The sequence below is a fragment of the Zosterops lateralis genome (genome assembly GCF_965231275.1).
Source record: "Zosterops lateralis genome assembly, chromosome: 39".
Lineage (NCBI taxonomy): Eukaryota > Metazoa > Chordata > Aves > Passeriformes > Zosteropidae > Zosterops > Zosterops lateralis.
The window spans coordinates 503,381-531,288 of NC_139799.1; the positions used below are offsets into that span (position 1 = coordinate 503,381).

Sequence of the window (27,908 nt, forward strand, 5' to 3'; positions counted from 1 at the left end):
GCTCTGATTGGCTGAAGCCTTGCCGGGGCGGGCTGTGATTAGCCACGGTGGGCTCTGATTGGCCGAAGCGTTGCCGGGCGTGTTCTGATTGGTCAGAAGGGCGGCGGCGCTTCCGCTTCCGCCATCAGAGTTTTAAAGGGGCCGCGCGGCGCTCGGGGTTTTTTTTGGGGGAGATTTTTGGGGGTCCCGGGGGGTTTTTGGGGGTCCCGGGGGGTTTTTGGGGGTCCCGAGAGGCCCCGGGAAGGCCCCGGGGCCATGGGGGGGGACAACGTGTTCCTGTTCGTGCCCAACCTGATCGGTGAGTGCCCGACTGGGGGAACTGGGATAAACTGGGAGGGGATTTGGGGGGGACTGGCGGGGACTGGGATAAACTGGGAGGGGTTTGGGGGCACTGGAATAAACTGGGATGAACTGGGAGGGAACTGGGGGGGACTGGGATAAACTGGGAGGGACTGGGATGGACTGGGATGGACTGGGAAAGGTTTTGGGGGGACTGGGATGGACTGGGAGTGTTTTTGGGGCCGTACTACTGGTTTATACTGGTCTATACTGGTTTAAAGTGGTCTATACTGGTTTATACTGGTTTATACTGGTCCATACTGGTCTATACTGGTCTTCCCCCTGACCTTTCCTCACCCAGGGGTCACTTTTGGCGCCATTTTGGCCACAACCGGCCCATACTGGTTTATACTGGTCCATACTGGTCTACATTGATCTATACTGGTTTATATTGATTTATACTGGTTTATACTGGTTTATACTGGTTTCCAGGCTACGCCCGGATCCTTTTGGCCGCCGTGTCCTTCTGGTTGATGCCCACGAGCCCCGGCCCTGCGGCCGCAGCCTACGGCCTGGCCGGACTGCTGGACGCCGTGGACGGCCACGCGGCCAGAATGCTGGACCAAGGTACTGGTTATACTGGTTTATACTGGTTTGTACTGGTTATACTGGTTTATACTGGTCCCTGAAAAATTCACTGTTTTTTTCCATCCAAATTTCAACCTCTTTCCCCTAAAATTTTGACCTTTTTTTCCCCAGAATTTCATGGTTTTTCCCCAAAATTTGACAATTTTTCCCCAAAATTTCGCGATTTTTTCCCCCCAAATTTCGACCTTTTCCCCCCAGATTTAATTTTTTTCCCCAAAACCTTATTTTTTCACCCCAAAACTCTTTTTATTTCCCCCCCAGGCTCCCGTTTTGGGGCTCTGCTGGACATGCTGACGGACAGACTGAGCTCCCTGTGCCTCCTGCTCAACCTGGCCCTGCTGGAGCCGCAGTGGGCGGGGCTTCTGCAGCTCAGCTCCGCCCTCGACCTGGCCAGCCATTGGCTGCACATGCACTGGTGGGCGGGGCTTAAACGGGCTGGGCCAATGGGGATTGGGGGGAAGCCATTGGCTGCACAGGCACTGGTGGGCGGGGCTAAAGGGGCGGGGCCAAAAGCCATTGGCTGCACATGCACTGGTGGGCGGGGCTTACCCGGGAGGGGCGAAAAGCCATTGGCTGCACAGGCACTGGTGGGTGGGGCCAAAGGGGATTGGGGGAAAGCCATTGGCTGCACAGGCACTGGTGGGCGGGGCTAAAGGGGATTGGGGGAAAGCCATTGGCTGCACAGGGACTGGTGGGCGGGGCTTAAACGAGAGGGGCCAAAGCCATTGGCTGCACAGGCACTGGTGGGCGGGGCTTAAAGGGGCGGGGCCAATGGGGATTGGGAGGGAAAAAACGGGGAAAAATGAGGAAAAATGGGAAAAAATGGGGAAAAAATTTGGGGACAAAATCGGGAAAATTTGGGGGAAAATTGAGAAAAAAATGGGAAAAAATTGGGAAAAGAAATGGAGAAAATTTGGGTTGGGGGCGTGGTTTGAATAGAGGGGGCGTGGCTTAAATGGGTGGGGGCAAAATGGAAATTTTGGGGAATTGGGAGGGGAAAAAATGGGGTTTAAATGGGGGTTGGGGGCGTGGCTTAAATGAAAGGGGCGTGGTCTGAATGGAGGGGCGTGGCTTAGGTGGGTGGGGCCAAAAATTATAATTTTGGGGGGATTTGGGAGGGGAAAAAAAAAAAGGAGAAAATGTTTTGGGGGCGTGGCTTGAATGTGAGGAGGCGTGGCCACCACACCATATAAGGCGTTGTGGGCGTGTCTCACATTGGCCCCGCCCCCTTTCCCAGGTCCCTCCTCCAGGGGGCGTCGTCACACAAGGCCGTGGGGGGGGAGGGGCACCCCCTGCTCAGGAGATACTACCAGTCACGGGTGGGTCAAACTGGGACAAACTGGGGGGACTGGGAGGGACTGGGATAAACTGGGATAAACTGGGATGAACTGGGAGGGGACTGGGGGGACTGGGGGGACTGGGGGGACTGGGATAAACTGGGAGGGACTGGGAGGAGACTGGGGGGACTGGGAGGGGATTGGAAGGGACTGGGATAAACTGGGAGGGGACTGGGGGGACTGGTTTATACTGGGATGGACTGGGATGAACTGGGAGGGGATTTGGATGGAACTGGGATAAACTGGGATAAACTGGGATGGACCAAGAGTGAACTGGAACTAACTGGGACGGACTGGGATAAACTGGGAGGGGATTCAGATTGAACTGGGAGGGTCGGGGAGGGACTGGGAAAGACTGGGAATGAACTGGGATGGACTGGAACCCAACTGGGAGGGGACTGGAACTAACTGGGATAAACTGGGATAAACTGGGAGGGGATTCGGATTGAACTGGGAGGGACTGGGAGGGGACTGGGATGGACTGGGACCCAACTGGGATGGACTGGGATAAACTGGGCGGGACTGGGAGGGGACTTGGCCGTACTGGGATGGACTGGGAGGGACTGGGAACCGACTGGGATAAACTGGGACCCAACTGGGATGGACTGGGAGGGGATTTGGATGGAACTGGGCTAAACTGGGAGACACTGGGAGACATTGGGATGGACCAAGAGTGAACTGGAACTAACTGGGATTAACTGGGAACCAACTGGGACGGACTGGGAGGGACTGGGAGGGACTGGGACAAACTGGGATGGACCAAGAGTCAACTGGAATTAACTGGGATATACTGGGAGGAGATTCGGATGGAATTGGGAGGGAACTGGGACAAACTGGGAGAGACTGAGAGGATACTGGGATAAACTGGGAGGGACTGGGATTAACTGGGATTTACTGGGAGCCCAACTGGGAGAGACTGGGAGGGACTGGGATGGACCTAAAGTCAACTGAGATTAACTGGGAGGAACTGGAACCAAACTGGGAGGAACTGGGAGGGACCGGGATGGACCGAGAATGAACTGGAACTAACTGGGATGAACTGGGATGTACTGGGATGTACTGGGATAAACTGGGAGAGGACTGGAATAGACTGGGACAAACTGGGAGGGACCGGGAGGGGATTCAGATTGAACTGGGAGGGACTGGGATGAACTGGGCGGGACTGGGAGGAGACTCGGCCGTACTGGGAAGGACTGGGAGGGGACTGGTTTATACTGGGATGGACTGGGAGGGGATTTGGATGGAACTGGGCTAAACTGGGAGACACTGGGATGGACTGAGAATGAACTGGAACCAACTGGGATAAACTGGGAGGAACTGGGAGAGACTGGGAGCCAACTGGGATGGACTGGGTTAAACTGGGAGGGAACTGGGATAAACTGGGCGGGACTGGGAGGGAACTGGGAGGAACTGGGAGAGACTGGGAGGGAACTGGGATGGACTGGGGGGGACTGGGATAAACTGGGACAGACCAAGACTCAAACTGGGCCAAACTGGGCCCTCCCCACCCATATAAGGCAATGTGGGCGTGTCCCACTCTGACCACGCCCCCTCTGGCCCCGCCCCCAGCCCCTCCTCTTCCTGCTCTGCGCCGGAAATGAGGCTTTTTATGGCTCCTGGTACCTCCTGCACTGGGGAGAGGGGCCCGCGGGTGAGTTATACTGGTTTGGACTGGTTTAGACTGGTTTATACTGGTTATACTGGTTTGGACTGGTTTATACTGGTTTATACTGGTTATACTGGTTTGGACTGGTTTATACTGGTTTGTACTGGTTTAAATTGGTTTATACTGGTTTTTACTGGTTTATACTGGTTTGTACTGGTTTGTACTGGTTTATACTGGTTTGTACTGGTTATACTGGTTTGGACTGGTTTATACTGGTTTATCCTGGTTTATACTGGTTTATACTGGTTTATACTGGTTTAAATTGGTTTATACTGGTTTATACTGGTTTATACTGATTTGTACTGGTTTTAATTGGTTTTTTTCCATTTTTTTTTGTTTTTACTGGTTTTCAACTGGTCCGTACTGGTTTTAACTGGTTTTGACTGGGTTTAATTGGGTTTTTTTCTGGTTTTTTTTTTTTTTGTTTTTACTGGTCCGTACTGGTCCATACTGGTTTTAACTGGGTTTTACTGGTTTTAACTGAGTTTAAATGTTTTTTTTCTGTTTTTTTTTGGTTTTCACTGGTTCTTACTGGGTCTAACTGGTCCCTACTGGTCCATACTGGTTTTAACTGGTTTTGACTGGCTTTAACTGGTATTTCTCCTGGTTTTTTTTTACTTTTACTGGTCCATACTGGTTTTAACTGGTCTTAACTGGGTTTAATTGGGGTTTTTTTTGTTTTTACTGGTTTATGACTGGTCCCTACTGGTTTTTACTGGTTCTAACTGGTTTAGGAGTGGGTCTAACTGGTCTGTACTGGTCCATACTAGTCCATACTGGTTTTAATTGATTTTTTTTCTGGTTTATTTATATTTTTACTGTTTTTTACTGGTTCCAACTGGTTTTAACACTTCTAAACTGGTTTTTACTGGTTCTAAACTGGTTTAGGAGTGGGTCTAACTGGTCCGTACTGGTCCATACTGGTTCATACTGGTTCTAACTGATTTTAACTGGTTTAAATTGATTTTTTTTCTGTTTTATTTATATTTTTAGTGGTTTTTACTGGTTCTAACTGTTTTTTTCTGTTCCCCCCGCAGTGTTCCCGGGGGGCCCGGGGCTGGCCCGGCTGGGGGTGTGGCTCGGGGCCCCCCTGGCCGCCCTCAAATCCTTCCTGAACCTTCTGCAGCTGGGCGGGGCCCTGAGGGGCGTGGCCGCCCTGGACGCGGCCGAGCGGCGCCAGAAACGCTCCTGAGACACGCCCACTCCATAAGCCACGCCCACTCCATAAGCCACGCCCACTTCCGGTCAGGGGGAGGGGCTGTGGCTGAAAAAAATCCCCCAAAAAATACTCCAAAAATGACCCCCTGGACACGCCCATCTCATAAAGCCACGCCTACTCCATAAGCCACGCCCACTTTACAAGCCACGCCCCTTTTATTGGGAGGGGGCGTGACCAGAAAAATAAAAAATAATAATAAAAAATCTCATTGGATGCTTCACTTTTTTAAGCCACGCCCCTTTTCTGCTCAATGGGAGGGGGCGTGGCCAGAAAAATCCCAATAAAATACTAAAAAAATTCTGATTGGACACGCCCATCTCATAAGCCACGCCCACTTCATAAGCCACGCCCCCTTGTCAAATTTGAGGGCCGAATTTGGGGATTTTTGGGGTTTTTTGGGGCTGAAAATTCCACTTTTTTTGAGAGAAAAATCCACATTTTTTTTCTTGAAAATTCGCAGATTTTTATTCGAAAAGTCCCCAATTTTTTTGGGGTGAATTCCCGGATTTTTTTGGGTGAATTTGGGGATTTTTGGGGGTGAATTTGGGGGATTTTGGGGGTAAAAAAAATCCACATTTTAAAAGAAAAAAATCCAAAATTTTTTCTTGAAAATTCACAGATTTTTATTCAAAATTTCCCCAATTTTTTCCCACAAACTCCCCAATTTTGGGGGGTAAATTCCCCAATTTTTGGGGCTGAATTCGGGGGTTTTTTTGGGAAAAAAAAATCCACATTATTTAGGACAAAAATCCAAATTTTTTTTTGAAAATTTGCAGATTTTTATTCAAAATTTCCCCAATTTTTTTCCATAAATTCCCCAATTTTTTGGGGCTGAATTTGGAGATTTTTGGGGTGAATTCTGGGAATTTTGGGGGGTAAAAAAATCCACATTTTTAAGACAAAATTCACATATTTTTATTCGAAAACTCCCCGATTTTTTTCCATAAATTCCCCAATTTTTTCCCACAAACTCCCCAATTTTTGAGGATAAATTCCCCAAATTTTGGGGGTGATTTTGGGTATTTTTGGGGTGAATTTGGGGGGTTTTGGGGCCCTATTCCCCCTCCTTGTCCTCGCCGTGGGTGATGACGTAACAAATGTTCTTGTAGTCGACGTTCCCGGCCACGTCCGGGGGGAAGGCGGCCCACATGTTCTTGATCTGACAAAAAATTCGGGAAAATTTGGGAATTTTTCAGAAAATTTGGGGATTTGGGGAATTTTGGGGGGTTGGGGGAAAAATTTGGGATTTTTTGGGGGGATTTTGGGGGATTTTTAGGGGATTTTTGGTGAATTTTGGGGGATTTTTGGTGGATTTTTTGGGATTTTATGGAGGAATTTGCGGGGAATTTTTGGAGAAAATTTGGGAGAAATTGGGGGAATTTTGGTGAAATTTGGGGAGATTTCAGGGATTTTTAGGGAAAATTTTGATATATTGGGGGATTTTTAGGGAATTTGGGAGGATTTTGAGGAATTTTGGAGGATTTTTGGGAAATTTTGGGAAATTTTGGGGATTTTGAGGGAAAATTTGGGAATTTTGGGGATTTTTGGGGAATTCTTAAAAATTTGGGGTGATTCGGGAATTTTTAGGGAAATTTTGAAGGAATTTAAGGTAATTTGGGGGATTTTTTTTTAATTTTTGGAGGAATTTTGGGGGGATTTTGGGATTCTTTTTTAATTTCTTGGGATTTTTGCTGGAATTTGGGGGGATTTTGGGGAAATTTTGGTACTTTGAGGTCTTTTTGGGGGTGATTTTTTGGGGCACATTTTGGGAGCATTTTTGGGCTGATTTTGGGTTGATTTTGGGGTGTTTTTTGGTTTGAATTTGGGGTGTTTTTATGGTTAATTTTGGATTGTTTTTTGGGTGATTTTGGGGCATTTTTGGGCCTATTTTGGGGCAGATTTTGGGGTGTTTTTCTGGGTAATTTTGGGGTATTTTGGGGGAGATTTGAGGAGTTTTGGGGTGAATTTTGGGCTGATTTTGGAGGATTTTTGAGCTATTTTGGGGCTGATTTGAGGGTGATTTTGGGCAGATTTTGGGTAATTTTGGGGTGGATTGTTGGGGGATTTTTTTGGTGGTTTTGGGCCGATTTTTGGGCTATTTTTGGGTTGACTTTTGGGGTCATTTTGGGGCGGATTTTGGAGCAGATTTTGGGGTAATTGTGGGTAATTTTGGGCTGATTTTTGGGCTGATTTTGGGGGATTTTTGGCCTATTTTAGAGGTTGTTTGGGGCTGATTTTGGGGCGATTTCAGGTAATTTTGGGGGCGGATTTTGGGCTATTTTGAGTTGATTTTTGGGCTATTTTTGGGGTGGTTTTGGGGTGACTTTTGGGCTATTTTTGGGCAGATTTTGGGGTGATTTTTGAAGTGATTTGGGGCAGATTTTGGGCTATTTTTGGGCTGATTTTTGGGCAGATTTTAGGTTATTTTTGGGCAGATTTTAGGCTATTTTTGGGCCATTTTTGGACCATTTTTGGGTTATTTTTGGGCTAATTTTTGGGCTATTTTTGGGGTATTTTGGGGCTATTTTTGGGCTATTTTTGTGCAGATTTTATGTTATTTTTGGGCCATTTTTGGGCTATTTTGGGGCCATTTTTGGGCCGATTTTGGGCTATTTTGTGTCCCCTCACCTCCTCGGGGGTGAACCGGTCGCATTGAGTCGTCAGCAGCTCCTCCAGGCTGGGGGGGGAGGGGCGGGGAGGGGTCAGTCCCCACCCCCCAAAAGTCTCCCTGAGGCCCCTCCCCCACCCCCCAAAATCCAACCCCTCCCCCACCAAATTTTGGGTTTTTTCCTCCCCCAAATCCCAAATTAAAGCCCCTCCCCCCATCAATTTTTGGGGTTTCCCATCCCCCAAAACCCCCAAAATTCCAGCCCCTCCCCCCTCAATTTAGGGGTCGCCCCTCCCCCATTTTCCGCCCCTCCCCCACCAAATTTTCGAGGTTTCCCCTCCCCCCAATACCCAAATTGAAGCCCCTCCCCCACCCCAATTTCACACACCCCCTCCCCCTTCAAATTTTGGATTTCCCAAAAAAAAAAAAAAATTTGAGGTCTCCCCTCCCCCACCCCCTCAAATTTTGGGGTCACCCCTCTCCCCAATTTCCCAGCCCCTCCCCCACTCAATTTTTGGGCTCACCCCTCCCCCACTACCCAAAATTTCAGCCCCTCCCCCCCAAATTTTGGGCTCCAGCCCCTCCCCCTCCCCCAATTTTGTGTCCCCGCCCCTCCCTCTCTCCCAATTTTGGGGTCACCCCTCCCCCACTACCCAAAATTTCAGCCCCTCCCCCCCAAATTTTGGGCTCCAGCCCCTCCCCCTCCCCCAATGGGGGTCCCCGCCCCTCCCCCACTCACAAGCTCTTTTTGATTGACCCTTTCCCGTCCGGGTCCAGCACTTTGAAGGCGCCCATGATCACATCCTCGGGGTCCGCCCCTGGGGGAGGGGCCGGGGGGTTAAACCGGGGTGGGGGAGGGGCCACGGGGTGGGGGAGGGGCCAGAGTGGGTCAGACAGGGGTGGGGGAGGGGGAGGGAAACTCCCAAAAAAAAATTAAAATAAAATAAAATAAAATAAAATAAAATAAAATAAAATTAAATTAAAAAAAAAAAATAAGGTAAAATAAAGTAAAAAGGTAAAATAAAATGAAGTAAAATAAAATAAAACAATAAAATTATAAAATAAAATACTAAATTAAAATAAAGTAAAATAATTAAAATAAAGTAAAATAAAGTAAAAGAAATTAAAAGAAATTGAAATAAATTAAAATAAATTCAAATAAAATAAAAGGGTGGGGGAGGGGCACCCAGGGGTGGGGGGAGGGGCAGGAGGGTCAAAACCCCAGAAAATTTAAAATTCACCCCAAAAATCTGCTTTGAGGCCCCAAAAAACTCAGGGCAGATTTTTTGGCTGAATTTGGGCATTTATTTGGTCAATTTCGGGGCTGATTTTGTGTTGAATTTGAAGATTTTTTGGGGCAGAATTTTGGGGTGAATTTTGGGATATTTTTGGGCAAATTTTGGTAATTTTGGGGCAGATTTTTGGTGTCAATTTTGGGATATTTTTGGGTGAAATTTGGTCATTTTTGGGGCAGATTTTTGATTAAATTTTGGGATATTTTTGGGCAAATTCTGGAAATTTTGGGGCAGATTTTTTGGGGTGAATTTTGGGATATTTTTGGGTTAAATTTTGGCCTTTTTGGGGTCAATTTTGGGATATTTTTGGGTTAAATTTTGGCCATTTTGGGGCAGATTTTTGGGGTCAATTTTGGGATATTTTTGGGTAAAATTTTGGTCATTTTGAGGCAGATTTTTGGGTAAATTTTGGGATATTTTTGGGGTGAAATTTGGTCATTTTGGGGCAGATTTTTGGGGTCAATTTTGGGATATTTTTGGGTTAAATTTTGCCCATTTTGGGCCCGTCCTGACCCTTGAGCTTCTCCCCGAACATGGTGAGGAACACGGTGAAGTTGATGGGCCCCGAGGCCTCTTTGATCATCGCGTCCAACTCCTCGTTCTTCACGTTCAAACGGCCTGAAAGGGGCGTGGTCAGCTCAGGCCACGCCCACCGGCCATGCCCACACCATTAAACCACGCCCACAATAATCTAAACCACGCCCACTCCACCCAAACCCCACCCACTCCCTCCAAACCACGCCCACTCCACTTAAAAATAAAATTATTTCTATTAAATATAAGCCACGCCCACTCCATACAAACCACGCCCACTCCACTTCAAAATAAAATAATTTATAGTAAAAATAAGCCACGCCCACTCTGAAGCTCCTCCCACTAATTTAAATCCCAAAAGTCCCTCCTATTTAGGAGAAAACTCATTTAAAAAATAAAAATAAATAAATAAATAAATAAATAAAATAAAAGGCCACGCCCCTTTTAAACCCTTTCTCTATTCAACACAATCAAGCCCCTCCCACTTTATAATTAATACAATTTAAGCCCCTCCCCTAATTAAAAACTCTCCTTATCTTTAAGCCCCTCCCATTTTTAATTTAATGAAAATTAAGTCCCTCCCCATAATTAAACCCTCATTAAGCCCCTCCCACTTTCTGTTAAGCCCCTCCCCTCATCTTTAAGCTCCTCCCACTTTTATTTTATCCCAATTTGAGCCCCGCCCTCTTTATTTAAGCCCCTCCCACTCTCAATTTAATGCAAATTAAGCCCCTCCCCATCATTAATTCATCTCTAAGCCCCTCCCCTTTATTTAAGCCCCTCCCACTTTCAATTAGGCCCCTCCTCTTTAAGCTCCTCCCACTTTCTATTTAATTAAAGTTCTGCCTCTTCATTTAAATCCCCTCTAAGCCCCGCCCACTTTCTTTGAACCCCTCCCACTTAACTTTAAGCCCCTCCCACTTTCTATTAAGCCCCTTCCACTTTTCTTTAAGCCCCTCCCACTTTCTGTTAAGCCACTCCCTCTTTTATTTAAGCCCCATCCTATTTCTTTTAAGCCCCTCCCACTTCAAGTTAAGCCCCTCCCACTTTAAGCCCCTCCCACTTTAATTTGAGCTTAGATTTCTTGAAGCCCCTCCCACTTTCTTTCAGGCCCCTCCTACTCAATTTAAGCCCCTCCCACTTTCTTTAAAGCCCCTCCCACTTCAATTTAAACCCTTCCCACACAATTTTAAGCCCCTCCCAGTTTAATTTAATCCCTTTTAAGTCCCTCCCACATCAATTTAAGCCCCTCCCACTTCAATTTAAACCCCTCCCACTTTCTTCTAAACCCCTCCCAGTCAATTTTAAGCCACTCCCACTTTCTTTTAAGCCCCTCCCAATTCAATTCAAGCCCCTCCCAATTCAATTTAAGCCCCTCCCACTTTATCAAACCCTTCCTTTTAGCCACGCCCCTTTCTTTAAGCCCTACCCCTTCCTCCTTAAACCACGCCCCCATTTCTTTTCCTAGACCCCACCCCAAATCGACCACGCCCTCTGTGACCTCTCCCCTTTAGCCACGCCCCTCAGGCCACGCCCATGAGGCCACACGCCTCCAGGCCCCGCCCCCAGCCCCACCCATGGCGGCGAAGGTCTCCCTGAGATCGTCCTTGTCGATGATCCCGTCGCGGTTCTGATCGATCACCGTGAACGCCTGCAAGGGGGCGGGGCCGGGAAAAGGGGCGGGGCCAGGAGAAAAAGGGGCGGGGTTAAATAAAAGGGGCGGGGGCATGGGGGAAAAGGGCGGGGCCAGGGACAAGGGACAGTGGAAGGGGGAGGGGTTTGAATGGGGAGTGGCCAGGGAAAAGGGGGCGTGGTCACGGAAGGGGGCGTGGTCAGTGAAAAGGGGGCGTGGTTTTGATGGAGACGGGGCGGGGAAAGGGGAGGGGCAATGGCGAAGGGGGTGGGGCCAGTGAAAGGGGGCGTGGTTTAAATGGGGAGGGGTCAGGGACAAGTGGGCGTGGTAAAGGAAAAGGAGGCGTGGCCAGGGAAAAAGGGGGAAAAAAAATCCCAGAAAAATATTAGAAAATAAAATTATTGAGAAAAAACTAGTTGGTTTTTTTTTTGCTCCTCCCCCTCCTCTTTAAGCCCCTCCTACTCCTATTTAAGCCCCTCCCCCAAGGGTATTTTAACCCCTCCCACTCCTTTTTGTTTTTTTACCTTTTCTCCCATTTTTTGGACCCCAAAGACCCCGATTTTTTGGGCTCCTCCCTCACCTGTGACCCCTCCCCTTTTTATAAGCCCCTCCCCCAATTTTAAGCCCCTCCCCCACCCATTTTACCCAATTTTTTTCCATTTTACCCAAATTTTTTTCCATTTTCTCCCTCATTTTTGGGGCCTCAACAACCCCAATTTTTTTGGCTCCTCCCCCAATTTTAAGCCCTTCCCCCTTTTAAGCCCCTCCCCCAAATTTTTAAGCCCCTCCCCTTTTTCCAGGCCCCACCTCCTTGAACTCCTGGATCTGGGTCTGGTCAAACATGGAGAAAACGTTGGAGCTGCCCTCGGCCGCGCGGCGCTTCGCCTTCTTCGGGGCCTATGGGGGAAAATTTGGGGGGTTTTTAGGAATTTTGGGGGGTTTTTAGGGTTTGAGGGATTTGGGAATTTTGGGGATTTTTTGGGATTTTTTTGGAATTTTTTTGGGGATTTTTGGGGTGTTTTTTGGAATTTTTGCTGATTTTTTGGGTAATTTTGGGTAATTTTGGGGGGATTTTTTTAGGATTTTTTAGGGATTTGGGAGGGGGGTTTTTTGAGGATTTTTGGGAAGATTTTGGGGGGGATTTTTGGGGGATTTAAAAGGAAAATTTGGAGTCTCAGAGGGGATCTGGGAGAAATTTTTGGGGGTTTTTGGGAGATTTGGGAAATCTGGGGGAGATTTTGGAGCCTGGGGGGGGATTTGGGGAGATTTTGGGGGATTTTGGGGATCCCAGGGCACGTTTTGGGGTGAATTTTGGGGTAAAATTCAGGCTGATTTTCGGGAATTTGGGGGTAAAATTCGGGGTAAATTTGGGGGATTTTGGGGTAAATTTTGGGGATAAATTTTGGGGATTTCGGGGCAGATTTGGGGGTGAAATCCGGGGATTTTGGGGGTAAATTTTGGGGTAAATTTCAGGGTAAATTTTGGCGTTCCCAGGGCAGAATTTGAGGTAAATTTCGGGGATTTGGGGGCAAAATTCAGGGTAAATTCCGGGTATTTTGGGGCCAATTTTGGGATAAATCCGCGGCATTTTGGGATAAATTTCAGGATAAATTCGGGGTATTTTGGGATAAATTTTGGGATAAATTCGGGGTATTTTGGGATAAATTTCAGGATAAATTCGGGGTATTTTGGGGATAAATTTGGGGTAAATCCGGGGTATTTTGGGATAAATTTCAGGATAAATTCGGGGTATTTTGGGATAAATTTCAGGATAAATTCGGGGTATTTTGGGGATAAATTTGGGGGTAAATCCGGGGTATTTTGGGGTCCCCTCTCACCATCTCGTCGCTCTCTGGGTCTCCCCGCGGCTCTTTCGGGTCTCCCGGGGGGTTTTGGGGCCCCCGGGGGGATTTTTATGGCCCCGGGGGGGGGAGGGGCGGCCCCGAAATAGCCCCGGACCCCCCCCCGCCCCTCCCCCACCCCCCAAAAGCGGCCCCGGGGTTCCCTTAAAGGGGCAGAGGCCGAAAATAGAAACCCCCCCGCCCCTCCCCCACCCCCCCCGCCCCTCCCCCACCCCGCACCTGCCGCCGCCCCTCCCCCACCCCGGGAGGGGGGACACGGACATGGGGGGGGGAGGGGGGAGGGGAGGCCGGACCCGTGTGACCAGTTAAACCAGTTAAATAAAACCAGTATAACCAGTGAAACCAGTTAAACCAGACCAGTATAACCAGTAAAAACAGTATAACCAGTATAACCAGTTAAACCAGTTAACTAAAGCCAGTTAAACCAGTTAAACCAGTATAACCAGTTAAACCAGTTAAACCAGTTAAATAAAACCAGTATAACCAGTTTAACCAGTTAAATCAGACCAGTATAACCAGTATAACCAGTATAACCAGTGACCCCAGGGACCCCAGACCAGTTAAACCAGTTAAACCAGTTAACTAAAACCAGTATAACCAGTATAACCAGTTAAAGAAAACCAGTATAACCAGTAAAACCAGTAAAACCAGTAAAACCAGTTAACTAAACCCAGTATAACCAGTATAACCAGTAAAATGAACCCAGTTAAACCAGTTAAACCAGTATAAACCAGTTAAACCAGTTAAATAAACCCAGTTAAACCAGTAGAACCAGTAGGACCAGTTAACTAAACCCAATATAAACCAGTATAACCAGTATAACCATTGACCCCAGGGACCCCAGACCAGTATAAACCAGTTAAACCAGTAAAAACCAGTAAAACCAGTGCTCCCAGTGCTCCAAACTGGTCCATACTGGTCCCAAATGGATCTAAACTGGTCCAAACTGGTCTGAACTGGTCCATACTGGTCCGAACTGGGCTCAGACTGGTCCCAAACTTGCCTAAACTGGTTTGAACTGGTCAGAGTTGGGCTCAAACTGGTCCAAACTGGTCCATACTGGGCTCAAACTGGTCCAAACTAGGCCCCAACTGGCCCAAACTGGTTTTAAGTGGTGGGAACTGGGCTCAAACTGGTCTGGACTGGGTTCGAACTGGTCCGAACTGGTCCCAAACTGGTCCATACTGGTCAGAATTGGGCTAAAACTGGTTTAAACTGGCCCAAACTGGTTCCAAACTGGCCCAAACTGGTCCCAAATGGTCGAAAACCCCTCCCTGACCCCGCCCTCTTCTCCAAAACCCCGCCCCTCGCCCAATCAGCACCGAGAACGCCACTCCCTCAGCACTTTAACCAATCAGAAGCCACCAATTCGCCTAAGGGGCGGGACCTGGGGCGATTCGACCAATCAGCGCCGAGAAAGCCGCGCCCTCCGCGCTTTAACCAATCAGAAGCGACGATCGGCCTAAGGGGCGGGATCTGGGGCGATTCGACCAATCAGAGCCGGGAACGCAGCTCCCTCAGCGCTTTAACTAATCAGAAGGCACGAATCGCGAAAAGGGCGTGGCCAAAGCGATTGGACCAATCAGCGCCGGGCGGGGGCGGGGCTTGGGGGCGAATCATGTGACGGGGCGGTCACGTGAGCGGCGCGCGGGGCTGAGGTGCCGCCGGGAATTCTGGGGGAGGAAATTTGGGAATTTTATGGGAATTTTGGGAAAATTTCGGGGATTTTTGGGGATTTTTGGGGGCGGGGAAGGTCCCGGGAGGGTCGGGGAGGGAATTGAAGGGGAAGGGGGGAGAAATTTGGGGGAATTTTGGGGGTTTTGGGGGAATTTGGGGGGACCCGGAAGGGGGAAAGTGAGGGGGGAGGGGCCTGGGGGGGAATTTGGGGAAAATTTGGGGAAATTTAGAGGAATTTTGGGGTCCCTGAAGAAACTTGAGGGAATTTTGGGGTCCCCGAGGGGATTTTTGGGGGAAATTTGGGAGATTTTGGGGGATTTGAGGGAATTTTGGGGTCCCTGAGGGGGATTTTGGGCTCCCTGGAGAAAATTTTGGGAATTTTGGGGTCCCCAAGTGGTTTTTTGGGGGGAAATTTGAGGAAATTTGGGAAAAATGGGGAAATTTGGGGGGTCCTGGAATGATTTGAGGAGATCGAGGGGGAATTTTGGGGTTCCTGAGGGAATTTTGGGGAAAATTTGAGCAAATTTGGGGGGAATTTGGAGGAATTTTGGGGTCTCTGAAGGGATTTGGGGGAATTTGGAGGGTCTTGGAGGGATTTGGGGGGATTTTGGGGTCCCTGAGGGGATTTTTGGGGAAAATTTGGGGAAATTTGGGGGAATTTGGGGGTCCTGGAGGGGTTTGGGGGAATTTTGGGGTCCCAAAGTGGTTTGGGGGGTGGATTTGGGGATTTTTGGGGATAATTTTGGGGGATTTTTAGGAGGATTTTTTGGGGGATTTTTAGGAGGATTTTTTAGGGGATTTTTTCTTTGGTTTTTTGGGATTTTTGGGGGGAAATTTTTGGTTTTTGAGGGGAATTTTTTTTGAGCAATTTTCGTGGTTTTTGGGGACATTTTTGGGGATTTTTTTGGGTTTTTTTAAGGTTTTTTTGGGGGATTTTTCAGATTTTTTGGGGGAACTTTGGAGTATTTCAGGGGTTTTTTGGGGGAGAATTTTGGGGTTTTTGGGGGGGAAATTTTTGGTTTTTTCGGGTAAAATTTTGGGGTTTTTTTTGGGGGTTTTTTTGAGATTTTTTTGGTGAAATTTATTTTCTGCAATTTCTCACCCCTCCCCCTTTTCTCTCTCTCTCCCCTCCCCCTCCCCCCACAGGACCCTCCCCCGCCCCTCCCCCCCCTTTAAACCCCACCCATGGCCTCCCCCTGCCCCTCCCCCACCCTGGCGCGCCCCGATGACGTCACCGCGGGGGCGGGGCCTGAGCCAGCGCTGGCCCCGCCCCCCGAGGGCAAAGCCCCGCCCCCTCCGCCCCGCCCCCACCTCAGTGTGATGGTGCTTTGTTTAATTAACCTCCTCAATTACATGGACCGGTTCACCGTGGCAGGTGGGCGGGGCTTAAAGGGGGCGGGGGCTGAATGGGCGGGGTTCAGGGAAGGGGCGGGGCCAAGTGAAAAGGGGAGGGGTTTAAGAAAAGGGGAGGGGCTTAAAGGATAGAGAAGATGTTAAGGTGAGTGGGAGGGGCTTAAAGGGAAAGGGGAGGGGCTTAAATGGGAGGGGGTTAAATAAAGGGGAGGGGCTTAAGTGGAAGGGGAAGGGCTTATGGGGAAGGGGAGGGGTTAAAGGTGAGTGGGAGGGGCTTAAAGGGAAAAGGGGAGGGGCTTAAGGAAAATGGGAGGGGCTTAAGGAAAGGGGTCAAAGAAGGGGTGGGCTTAAAAGGGGAGGAGCTTAAGGGGAAAGGGAGGGGCCTAAAGGGGAGGGGCTTAAAGGGAGTGGGAGGGGCTTAAAAGAAAAGGGGAGGGGTTTAAAGAAAAGGGGAGGGGCTTAAGGAAAAGGGGTCAAAGAAGGGGAGGGGCTTTAAAAGGGAGGGGCTTGAGGGGAAGGGGAGGGGTTTAAAAGGAAAGGGAAGGGGCTTAAGGGGAAAGGGGAGGGGTTTAAAGGGAAGGGGAGGGGCTTAAGGGGAAGGGGAGGGGTTTAAAGGGAAGGGGAGGGGCTTAAGGGGAAGGGGAGGGGCTTAAGGGAGTGTGGGCGTGTCCCAGGTGTGTGTGGGCGTGCCCCAAGAACATGTGGGCGTGTCCCAGCCCTGTGGGCGTGTCTGGGCATGTCCAGGTGTGTCCAGATGTGTCTAGGCATGTCAGGGGCGTGTCCCAGCCCTGTGGGTGTGTCCAGGTGTGTCTGGGCGTGTCCAGGTATGTTTGGGCGTGTCAGGGGCGTGTCCCAGCCCTGTCCCTCTCCAGGTGTCCTGCCCGAGGTCGAGGATTATTTCGGGATCGGCGACAGCAGCTCCGGCCTCCTGCAGACAGGTGAGGCCACGCCCCTTCCGGCCACGCCCCTTCTGGCCACACCCATAAGTTCCCTGGGGGTTGGGTTCATTTTAAGGGGGGAAAATTTGATATTTTTTAGGCATTTTTGGGGGAATTTTGGGGGGAATTTTTTGAGAATTTTTTGGCATTTTTGGGTGAATTTTTTTTTCAGGATTTTTTTGGGGGCTTTTTTGGTCTTTTTTTCCTTACCTGTGTCTCACCTGTATCTCACCTGTTCCTCAGCTGTTTTGAGATGGTTTGGACCCATTTTTGGGTCATTTTTGGGCCCATTTTTGGGTCATTTTTGGGCCCATTTTTGGGTCATTTTTTGCCACTTTTTTTTTTTATTTTTTTCTGTTTTTTTGTGTTTTTTCAGGGGAATTTTTTGGGACTGTTTTTGGTTTTATTTCTCACCTGTGTCTCACCTGTTCTGGCATGGTTTGGGCTCATTTTTGGGTGTTTTCTTGTGATTTTTTTCTTAATTTTGGGGTAATTTTTTTCAGCTTTTTTAAAAATTATTTTTCTGGGTTTTTTTTTTTTCCTTACCTGTGTCTCACCTGTGTCTCACCTGTCCCCTCCCCCAGTGTTCATCAGCAGTTACCTGGTCCTGGCTCCTCTCTTTGGCTTCCTGGGGGATCGACACAGCCGGAAACGGCTCCTGGCCCTGGGGCTGGGGCTGTGGTCAGGTGTGACCCTGGCCACCAGCTTTGTGCCCCCACAGGTGAGAGACACACCTGGGGACAGGTGAGACACACCCAAAATACACCTGGGGACTCCCAAAATACACCCAAAATACACCTGGGGCTGGGGCTGTGGTCAGGTGTCACCCTGGCCACGAGCTTTGTGCCTCCACAGGTGAGGGACACACCTGGGGACACCCAAAACACACCCGAGACACCTAAAATACACCTGGGACACACCTGGGGACACCCAAAATACACCTGGGGACACCCAAAATACACCTGGGGACACCTAAAATACACCTGGGACACACCTGAGGGGTGAAGGACACACCTGGGACACACCTGGGACACACCTGGGGACACACCTGGGACACACCTGGGACACACCTGGGGACACCTGGGACACACCTGGGACACACCTGGGACACACCTGGGGACACACCTGGGACACACCTGGGAGGGATAACAAGGTGGGAGAGGGGATGGTCACTGATGGTCACTGACGGTCACTGATGGTCACTGATGGTCAGTGATGGTCACTCTCCCCTCCCCCAGCACTTTGGGGCCCTCCTGGCCGGCCGGGCCCTGGTGGGGGTGGGGGAGGGGATGGTCACTGATGGTCACTGATGGTCACTGACGGTCACTGATGGTCAGTGATGGTCAGTGATGGTCACTCTCCCCTCCCCCAGCACTTCGGGGCCCTCCTGGCCGGCCGGGCCCTGGTGGGGGTGGGCGAGGCCGCCTACTCCACCCTGGCCCCCACCCTGGTGGCCGATCTGTTCCGGGGCCCCGCCCGCAGCCGCGCCCTCGGAGGGTTTTACCTGGCCGTGCCCCTCGGCAGGTGAGATTAGGGGTTAATTTGGGTTAATTAGGGTTAATTAAGGGTTTATTAGGGGTTAATAAGGGATTAATGGGGGTTCAAAGGGGTTATGGGGGTGAGGGAGGGGTTAATAAAGGGTTAATGAGGGTTTTTACCTGGCCGTGCCCATGGGTAGGTGAGATTGGGGGTTAATTAGGGTTAAGAGGGGTAATTAGGGTTAATTAAGGGTTTATTAGGGGTTAATGGATGTTAATGGGGGTGGGGAGGGGTTAATGAAGGGTTAATAAAGGGTTAATGAAGGGTTAATGAGGGTTAATGAGGGTTAATGGGGGTTAATGGGGGTTAATGGGGTTAATGAGGGTTAATGGGGTTAATGGGGGTTAATGGGGGTTAATGAGGGTTAATGGGGGTTAATGGGGATTAATGAGGGTTAATGAGGGTTAATGGGGGTTAATGAGGGTTAATGAGGGTTAATGGGGATTAATGGGGGTTAATGAGGGTTAATGAGGGTTAATGGGGGTTAATGAGGGTTAATGGGGGTTAATGGGGGTTAATGAGGGTTAATGAGGGTTAATGGGGGTTAATGGGGGTTAATGAGGGTTAATGAGGGTTAATGGGGGTTAATGAGGGTTAATAAAGGGTTAATGAGGGTTAATGGGGGTTAATAAAGGGTTAATGAGGGTTAATGGGGGTTAATTAAGGGTTAATGAGGGTTAATGGGGTTAATGAGGGTTAATGGGGGTTAATGAGGGTTAATGGGGGTTAATGAGGGTTAATGGGGGTTAATGGGGGTTAATAAAGGGTTAATGAGGGTTAATGGGGGTTAATGAGGGTTAATGGGGTTAATGGGGTTAATGAGGGTTAATGAGGGTTAATGAGGGTTAATGGGGCTTAATGAGGGTTAATGGGGGTTAATGGGGGTTAATAAAGGGTTAATGAGGGTTAATGGGGGTTAATGAGGGTTAATGAGGGTTAATGAGGGTTAATGAGGGTTAATGGGGCTTAATGAGGGTTAATGGGGTTAATGAGGGTTAATGAGGGTTAATGGGGTTAATGAGGGTTAATGGGGGTTAATGGGGGTTAATAAAGGGTTAATGAGGGTTAATGAGGGTTAATGAGGGTTAATGGGGTTAATGAGGGTTAATGAGGGTTAATGGGGTTAATGAGGGTTAATGAGGGTTAATGGGGGTTAATGAGGGTTAATGAGGGTTAATGAGGGTTAATGAGAGTTAATGGGGGTTAATGAGGGTTAATGGGGGTTAATGAGAGTTAATGGGGGTTAATGAGGGTTAATGGGGGTTAATGAGAGTTAATGGGGGTTAATGGGGGTTAATGGGGGTTAATGAGAGTTAATGGGGGTTAATGAGGGTTAATGAGGGTTAATGAGAGTTAATGGGGGTTAATGAGGGTTAATGAGGGTTAATGAGGGTTAATGAGGGTTAATGGGGGTTAATGGGGTTAATGAGGGTTAATGGGGGTTAATGGGGTTAATGAGGGTTAATGGGGGTTAATGAGGGTTAATGGGGGTTAATGAGGGTTAATGAGGGTTAATGAGAGTTAATGGGGGTTAATGGGGGTTAATGGGGGTTAATGAGGGTTAATGGGGTTAATGGGGTTAATGAGAGTTAATGGGGTTAATGAGGGTTAATGGGGGCTAATGGGGGTTAATTAAGGGTTAATGAGGGTTAATGGGGGTTAATGAGGATTAATGGGGTTAATGGGGTTAATGAGGGTTAATGGGGGTTAATGAGGGTTAATGGGGGTTGTTGGGGTGGGGGAGGGGCAGTCAGGGGTCAGGGGGTGCCGTGACCCCTGGGTGACCCCTGAGTGACCCCTGAGTGACCTTTGAATGACCCCGCCCCTCCCCCCCCAGCGGGCTCGGCTACATCGCGGGGTCAAAGGTCAAGGACCTGGCGGCGGATTGGCGCTGGGCCCTGAGGGTGAGTGACCACTGAGTGACCCCTGAGTGACCCCTGAGTGACCCCTGGGTGACTCCTCATTGACCCCTCATTGACCCCTGTCTGACCCTTGAGTGACCCCGAGTGACCTCTGAGTGACCCCTGTGTGACCCTGAGTGACCCCTGAGTGACCCATGAGTGTCCACTGAGTGACCCCTGAGTGACCTCTGAGTGACCCCGGAGTGATCCCTGAGTGACCCCCGTGTGACCCCCGTGTGACCTCTGCCCCTCAGGTGACCCCTGTGTGACCCCTGTGTGACCTTTGCCCTCTGACCCCCAGGTGACCCCTGTCCTGGGTCTGGTGGCGTTGCTGCTGTTGGTGGCCGTGGTCAGTGACCCCCCCCGGGGCGGCCTGGAGACCCCTCCGGCCACCGCCCCTCCCCCGCCCCGCGCCTGGGGACATGACCTCGCACAGCTGGCCCGGAAGTGAGTGACCAATGAGTGACCACTGACCACTGACCGCTGAGTGACCATTGACTACTGACCCTCAGTGACCACTGACCAGTGACTACTGACCCACAGTGACCACTGAGTGACCACCGCCCCTCCCCCGCCCCGCGCGTGGGGACACGACCTTGCACAGCTGGCCCGGAAGTGAGTGACCACTGAGTGACCACTGACCACTGACCACACTGACTACTGACCATTAGTGACCACTGACCAGTGACTGCTGACTGCTGAGTGACCACTGCGTGACCACTGAGTGACCACTGAGTGACCACTGACCACTGACCAGTGACTGCTGACCCACACTGACCACTGAGTGACCACTGAGTGACCACTGACCACTGAGTGACCACTGACCACTGACCACACTGACTACTGACCCTCAGTGACCACTGACCAGTGACTGCTGACTGCTGAGTGACCACTGAGTGACCACTGAGTGACCACTGAGTGACCACTGACCACTGACCAGTGACTGCTGACCCACACTGACCACTGAGTGACCACTGAGTGACCACTGACCACTGAGTGACCACTGACCACTGACCACACTGACTACTGACCCTCAGTGACCACTGACCAGTGACTGCTGACTGCTGAGTGACCACTGAGTGACCACTGAGTGACCACTGAGTGACCACTGACCACTGACCACACTGACTACTGACCCTCAGTGACCACTGACCAGTGACTGCTGACTGCTGAGTGACCACTGAGTGACCACTGAGTGACCACTGACCATTGACTACTGACCCTCAGTGACCACTGACCAGTGACTGCTGACCCACACTGACCACTGAGTGACCACTGACCACTGAGTGACCACTGACCACTGACCACACTGACTACTGACCCTCAGTGACCACTGACCAGTGACTGCTGACTGCTGAGTGACCACTGAGTGACCACTGACCACTGACTACTGACCACACTGACTGCTGAGTGACTGCTGAGTGACCATTGACTGCTGAGTGACCAACTGACCACTGCTGAGTGACCAATGACCAGTGACTACTGACTGCTGAGTGACCACTGTGTGACCACTGACCAGTGACAACTGACCACTGAATGACCACTGACCACTGAGTGACCGCTGAGTGACCACTGAGTGACCCCTGCCCTGGGGTGGGGCAGCTTTAAGGCCCTTTTGGGCCATTTTGGGTCGTTTTGAGGAGATTTGGGGCATTTTTGGGTGGATTTTGGTCATTTTGGGCTCAAATTTCACTATTTTGGCCAATTTTAACGGGGTTTTTTTTGGAATTTTGATAATTTCTGCCCTAATTCTGATTTTTCTCTCCCCCAGCCGGACCCTGGTCCTGTCCACTCTGGGGTCTGTGTCCCTACAGAAAATTTGGGTCATTTTTGGCCATTTTTTGGCCATTTTTGATGCAGAATTTCACCATTTTGGTCAATTTTAATGGGATTTTTTTGCATTTTGGGTTATTTCTTTGGGAATTCTGATTGTTTTGTCTCCTCAGCCGGACTCTGGTCTTGCCCACTCTGGGTTCTGTTTTCCCATGGGGATTTTGGGTGGATTTGGGCCGGTTTTGGCCATTTTTGGTGCCGATTTGGCCAACTTTGGCCAATTTTAACGGGGTTTTTTTTGGAATTTTGATAATTTCTGTGTTAATTCTGATTTTTCTCTCCCCCAGCCGGACGCTGGTGCTGTCCACTCTGGGGTCACTCAGTGTCCTTTGTCACCAATGAATTTTGAGTCATTTTTTGCCATTTTTTGGCTATTTTGGCCTATTTTGGTCGATTTTAATGGGATTTTTTTTGGAATTTTGATAATTTCTGCCCTAATCCTGATTTCTCTGTCCCCCAGCCGGACGCTGGTGCTGTCCACTTGTGTTCCCAAGGGGATTTTGGGTGGAATTTTGGCCATTTTTGGTCATTTTTGATGTAGAATTTCACAGTTTTGGCCAACTTTGGCCAATTTTAACGGGATTTTTTTTGGAATTTTGATAATTTCTGCCCTAATCCTGATTTCTCTGTCCCCCAGCCGGACCCTGGTCCTGTCCACTCTGGGGTTCACGGCCGTGGCCTTTGTCACGGGCGCTTTGGCCCTTTGGGCTCCGGCGTTCCTGTTCCGGGTGCGGCTGGCCCGGGGGGAGGGGCCGCCCTGCCGGGGGGGGCGGCGCTGCCAGGGCGACGAGAGGTGGGTGGGGACAAAATCTGGGGACATTTGGGAGATTTTGGGGATGTTTGGGGAAATTTTGGGGTCATTTGGGGTCAGTTTGGGACCATTTTGGCTCATTTTTGGGTCATTTTGGGACATTCTGAGAGATTTTTGGGGGGATTTGGGACCATTTGGGGAAATTTTGGGACCATTTGGGGGCATTTTTGGGGATGTTTTGGGATATTTGGGGACATTTGGGGTCATTTTTGGGTCATTTTGGGACAGTTTGGGCTATTTTTGGGGGTATTGGGGATATTTTGGGACCATTTGGGGACATTGGGAATTCTTGAGGGGCATTTTGGGACAATCTGGGGGATATTGGGTGTTTTGGGGACCATTTGGGGGATATTTTGGGGACATTTTGGGACCGTTTGGGGAATTTTTGGGACCATTTGGGGACTTTTTTTTTTTGGATATTGGGATATTTGGGACATTTTGAGGGCGTTTGGGGAGGTTTTTGGGACCATTTAAGGTCATTTTTGGAACATCAGGGGACACTTTTGGGACGTTTGGGGATGTTTGGGGTCATTTTGGGACACTTGGGGTCATTTTGAGGGTATTTGGGTCATTTTGGGGATATTTTTGGGGACATTTGGGGGGAGGGGCCGCCCTGCCGGGGGGGGCGGCGCTGCCAGGGCGACGAGAGGTGGGTGGGGACAAAATTTGGGGACATTTGGGGGAATTGGGAGGATCTGGGGGGGATTTGGGGACATTTGGGAGGATTTAGGGTAATTTTTGGGTCATTTTTGGGTTGTTTTGGGACCATGTGGGGTCATTTTGGGGACATTTTTGGGATATATTTGGGATATTTGGGGAAGTTTGAGGGGATTTGGGGGCATTTTGGGGATGTTTTGGGACCATTTGGGGATATTTTGGGGACATTGGGGGATGTTTAGGGACATTGGGACATTTTGGGACCGTTTGGGGAAATTTTGGGACCGTTTGGGGACATTTGGGTGGATTTTGGGGCATTTTTGGGACGTTTTGGGACATTTTAGGATATATTTGGGACATTCTGGGGGATTTTTGGGATCATTTGGGGACATTTTGAGACCATTTACGGTCATTTTTTGGATGATTTGGGGACATTTTGGGATGTTTGGGGACATTTTGGGTCATTTTGGGGATATATTTGGGGGGAGGGGCCTCCCTGCCGGGGGGGGCGGCGCTGCCAGGGGGACGAGAGGTGGGTGGGGACAAAATTTGGGGATATTTGGGGACTTGGGGGGGGGCTTGGGGGGATTTGGGGACATTTTTAGGGTATTTTGGAGACATTTGGGGTTGTTTTGGGACAGTTTTTGGGGGATATTTGGGATTTTTGGGGACATTTTGGGATCGTTTGGGGACATTGGGGATTCTTGGGAGGCATTTGGGGACACTTTGGGGACATTTTGGGTAATTTTGGGACCATTTGGGGACATTGGGGACATTTTGGGGGGAGGGGAGAGAGGGGACAGTGGGGGGAGGGGCCACGGGAAGGGTGGGGGAGGGGACAGTGGGAGGGGGGAGGGGTCACAGTGGGGACACCCCAATGACCCCCTGACCCCTGGGTGACCCCAAAATGACCCCTGGGTCACCCCCTGACCCCCTGAATGACCCCTTGACCCCCCATCTGACCCCTGGGTGACCCCATGACCCCCCTGACCCCCCTTACTGACCCCTGGGTGACCCCTGGGTGACCCCTTGACCCCCTTAGTGACCCCTTGACCCCCTTAATGACCCCATTGACCCCCTGAATGACCCCTGGGTGACCCCTGTGACCCCTGAGTGACCCCAATGACCCCCTTTACTGACCCCTGTGTGACCTTTGACCCCCAGCCTGCTGTTCGGGGCTCTGACCTGCGGCTCGGGGGTGTTGGGGGTGGGGCTGGGGGCGGAGCTTTCGCGGAGGCTCCGCCCCCGACACCCCCGGGCGGATCCATTGCTGTGCGCGGGGGGGCTGCTGGGGGGGGCGCCCTGCCTGCTGCTGGCCCTGCTGTGCGCCCAGCCCTGCCCCCCCGTGGCCTACGTGAGTGGTTTATACTGGTTTATACTGGGTTATACTGGTTATACTGGTTTGTATTGGGTTATATTGGTTTATACTGGTTTATACTGGGTTATACTGGGATGGACTGGGGGGGGCTGGTCCTATTGCAGGTGTGTGTTCAGTGCTGCCCCCTGGTGGCCATTGTGAGTACTGCAGGTTATACTGGGTTATATTGGGTTATACTGGGTTATACTGGGTTATATTGGGAATGGGATATACTGGGTTATACTGGGTTATACTGGGAATGGGTTATACTGGGTTATACTGGGTTATACTGGGTTATATTGGGAATGGGTTATACTGGGTTATACTGGGTTATATTGGGAATGGGATATACTGGGGTATACTGGGTTATATTGGGTTATACTGGGTTATATTGGGAATGGGTTATACTGGGTTATACTGGGTTATACTGGGTTATATTGGGTATACTGGGTTATACTGGGTTATACTGGGTTATATTGGGTTATACTGGGTTATACTGGGTTATATTGGGAATGGGTTATACTGGGTTATACTGGGTTATACTGGTTTATACTGGGTTATACTGGGTTATATTAGGAATGGGATATACTGGGTTATACTGGGTTATACTGGGTTATACTGGGAATGGACTGAGAATGGACTGGGTTATATTGGGAATGGACTGGGTTATACTGGGAATGGACTGGTTTATACTGGGTTATAGTGGTTATACTGGGAATGGACTGGGTTATACTGGTTATACTGGGAAGGGTTTGGGGGATACTGGGATGGACTGGGAGGTCACTGGGATGGAACTGGGAGGGAACTGGAAAGGAACTGAGATGGACTGGGATGAACTGGGAGGTAAGTGGGGGGCACTGGGATGAACTGGGATTGACTGGGATGAACCGGGAGGGACTGGGAGGGACTAGGAATAACTGGGATTGACTGGGATAAACTGGGAGGTAACTGGGAGGAACTGGGAGGAACTGGGATGAACTGGGATGGACTGAGATGGACTGGGACGAACTGGAATGGAACTGGGATGGATTTGGATTGAACTGGGATTGAACTGGGCCAAACTGGGCTGAACTGGGAGCTCACCTCTCCCTCCCCTCTCAGGTTTTCATCTTCGTGGGCGAGACCCTCCTGTCCCTGAACTGGGCCATCGTGGCCGACATCTTACTGGTGAGACTGGGACGGACTGGGATGAACTGGGATGGACTGGGGACGCCCCTGGACCCCTCCCAGTCCGTCCCAGTAACCCCAGTTGCCCCTCCCAGTACGTGGTGCCCCCCAGCCGACGCTCCACGGCCGAGGCCCTGCAGATCGTGGCCTCCCATTTACTGGGGGACGCCGGGAGCCCCTACCTGGTGGGACTGGTGAGACTGGGGGGACTGGGAGGGACTGGGGGGAGACTGGGAGGGGACTGGGAAGGACTGGGAGGGACTGGGAGGGGATTGGGAGGGACTGGGAGGGACTGGGAGGGGACTGGTGGGGACTGGGAGGGGATTGGGGGGACTGGGAGGGGACTGGGAGGGAGTGGGAGGGGATTGGGAGGGACTGGGATAAACTGGGAAGGACTGGGAAGGACTGGGATAAACTGGGAGGGACTGGGATGAAATTGGGATGGACTGGGATGGAACTGGAATGAGTTGGGATGTACTGGGAGGGGATTAGGGGGCACTGGAATGAACTGGGAGGGGATTGGGATAAACTGGGATGGACTGGGAGGGACTGGGACAGGACTGGGAGCCCCAGTCCCATACTGGGATAAACTGGGGCCATACTGGGAGACACTGGGGGAGCCCAGAGCTCATACTGGGAGGGACAGAGCTCATACTGGGAGCACTGGGGCCATACTGGGATCTCCCCTCACGCTGTTCCCGCCTTTTTTCCTCTTTCCCGCCTTTTTTTTGGCCCCGCCTCCCTCAGATGATTGACACTGCAGGGGGCGGGGCCTCTGTGAGGGCACTGGGGCCTTACTGGGAGCCCCAATCTCACACTGGGAGGGCACCAGATCCATACTGGGATAAACTGGGTCATACTGGAAGACACTGGTGCCACACTGGGAGACACTGGGGCCATACTGGGAGCACTGGGAGGGGTGGAGCCTGTTCCCCTCACGCCGTTCCCGCCTTTTTTCCTCTTTCCCGCCTTTTTTTTGGCCCCGCCTCCCTCAGATGATTGACAGTACAGGGGGCGGGGCCTCTGTGAGGGCACTGGGGCCACACTGGGAGCCCCAGTCCCACACTGGGATAAACTGGGGCCACACTGGGACAAACTGGGGCCACACTGGGACAAACTGGGGCCACACTGGGACGAACTGTAACCCCGCCATGATCTCCCCTCACCTCTCCCGTCCCCCCACAGGTGAGCGACGCCCTGGGCGGGGGCGCGGCCGCCGTCTCGTACCAGCGCGGGGCGGGGGCCCTGCTGAGGGCGCTGCTGCTGCTGCCCTTCGCCGCCGCCCTGGGGGGAGCCGCCTTCCTGGCGGCCGGGAACGCCCTGCCCCGCGACCGGCGCCGCGCCAGGAGGGAGGCACAGGGTGAGACGGAGAGCCCGGGGGGGCGGAGGACACGGGGGTGGGATTTGTGGGGTCAGACCCTATGGAAGGTTCTGGAATCTCAGCGAGCCCCCCATAGGAGGTTCCAGAACCTCAAAACAACCCCAGAACCCCCATAGAACCTTCAGAACCCCCAAAGAAGGTTCCAGAACCTCAAACAACCCACCTTCCAGAACCCCCATAGAACCTTCAGAAGCCCCATAGAATGTTCCAGAA

General features: G+C 50.7%; 3 protein-coding genes and 1 long non-coding RNA gene across 6 annotated transcripts; 2 read left to right on the forward strand and 2 right to left on the reverse strand.

Moving 5' to 3' along the window:
* The first annotated feature begins 153 nt into the window (after positions 1 to 153).
* Positions 154 to 5,427, forward strand: CDIPT (CDP-diacylglycerol--inositol 3-phosphatidyltransferase). The gene is made up of 6 exons (XM_083882277.1): positions 154 to 298; positions 772 to 906; positions 1,189 to 1,342; positions 2,165 to 2,246; positions 3,834 to 3,915; positions 4,968 to 5,427. The coding sequence occupies exons 1-6, from the start codon at positions 256 to 258 to the stop codon at positions 5,120 to 5,122; spliced, it is 651 nt and encodes a 216-aa protein (XP_083738403.1). The 5' UTR covers positions 154 to 255; the 3' UTR covers positions 5,123 to 5,427.
* Positions 5,428 to 6,039: 612 nt separating this feature from the next.
* Positions 6,040 to 13,184, reverse strand: MYL11 (myosin light chain 11). The gene is made up of 7 exons (XM_083882226.1): positions 13,058 to 13,184; positions 12,027 to 12,116; positions 11,162 to 11,237; positions 9,566 to 9,670; positions 8,497 to 8,575; positions 7,778 to 7,826; positions 6,040 to 6,308 (listed from the first exon to the last, which is right to left on the reverse strand). The coding sequence occupies exons 1-7, from the start codon at positions 13,058 to 13,060 to the stop codon at positions 6,204 to 6,206; spliced, it is 507 nt and encodes a 168-aa protein (XP_083738352.1). The 5' UTR covers positions 13,061 to 13,184; the 3' UTR covers positions 6,040 to 6,203.
* A 2,866-nt stretch (positions 13,185 to 16,050) lies between these two features.
* SPNS1 (SPNS lysolipid transporter 1, lysophospholipid) lies at positions 16,051 to 27,592 on the forward strand (the record flags this gene model as incomplete). Its single annotated transcript, XM_083882258.1, has 11 exons — positions 16,051 to 16,133; positions 16,984 to 17,049; positions 17,634 to 17,770; positions 18,422 to 18,573; positions 20,426 to 20,492; positions 20,791 to 20,936; positions 22,960 to 23,115; positions 24,955 to 25,144; positions 26,249 to 26,314; positions 26,410 to 26,508; positions 27,500 to 27,592. Coding segments are annotated over exons 1-11 (1,227 nt in total), but the record flags the coding sequence as incomplete, so codon positions are not given.
* LOC310922009 lies at positions 25,203 to 25,759 on the reverse strand. Of its 3 annotated transcripts, none has more exons than XR_014592260.1 (3): positions 25,635 to 25,759; positions 25,464 to 25,574; positions 25,203 to 25,400 (listed from the first exon to the last, which is right to left on the reverse strand). It is a non-coding gene; the product is annotated as an uncharacterized lncRNA (long non-coding RNA). The 3 variants fall into 3 exon arrangements; XR_014592261.1 differs by having other exon boundaries at positions 25,203 to 25,472; positions 25,510 to 25,564; positions 25,605 to 25,759; XR_014592262.1 differs by having other exon boundaries at positions 25,464 to 25,564; positions 25,605 to 25,759.
* Positions 27,593 to 27,908: the final 316 nt, after the last annotated feature.

Coding starts and splice junctions, on each gene's coding strand:
- CDIPT (XM_083882277.1), top strand. CDS start 256: ATGGGGGGGGACAACGTGTTCCTGTTCGTGCCCAACCTGATCG. Junction 907..1,188: donor GGCCAGAATGCTGGACCAAG/GTACTGGTTATA, acceptor TTTCCCCCCCAG/GCTCCCGTTTTGGGGCTCTG. Junction 2,247..3,833: donor GGAGATACTACCAGTCACGG/GTGGGTCAAACT, acceptor CCCCGCCCCCAG/CCCCTCCTCTTCCTGCTCTG.
- MYL11 (XM_083882226.1), bottom strand. Junction 9,671..11,161: donor GGAGACCTTCGCCGCCATGG/GTGGGGCTGGGG, acceptor CGCCCCTTTCAG/GCCGTTTGAACGTGAAGAAC. Junction 6,309..7,777: donor ACCGGTTCACCCCCGAGGAG/GTGAGGGGACAC, acceptor ATTTTTTGTCAG/ATCAAGAACATGTGGGCCGC.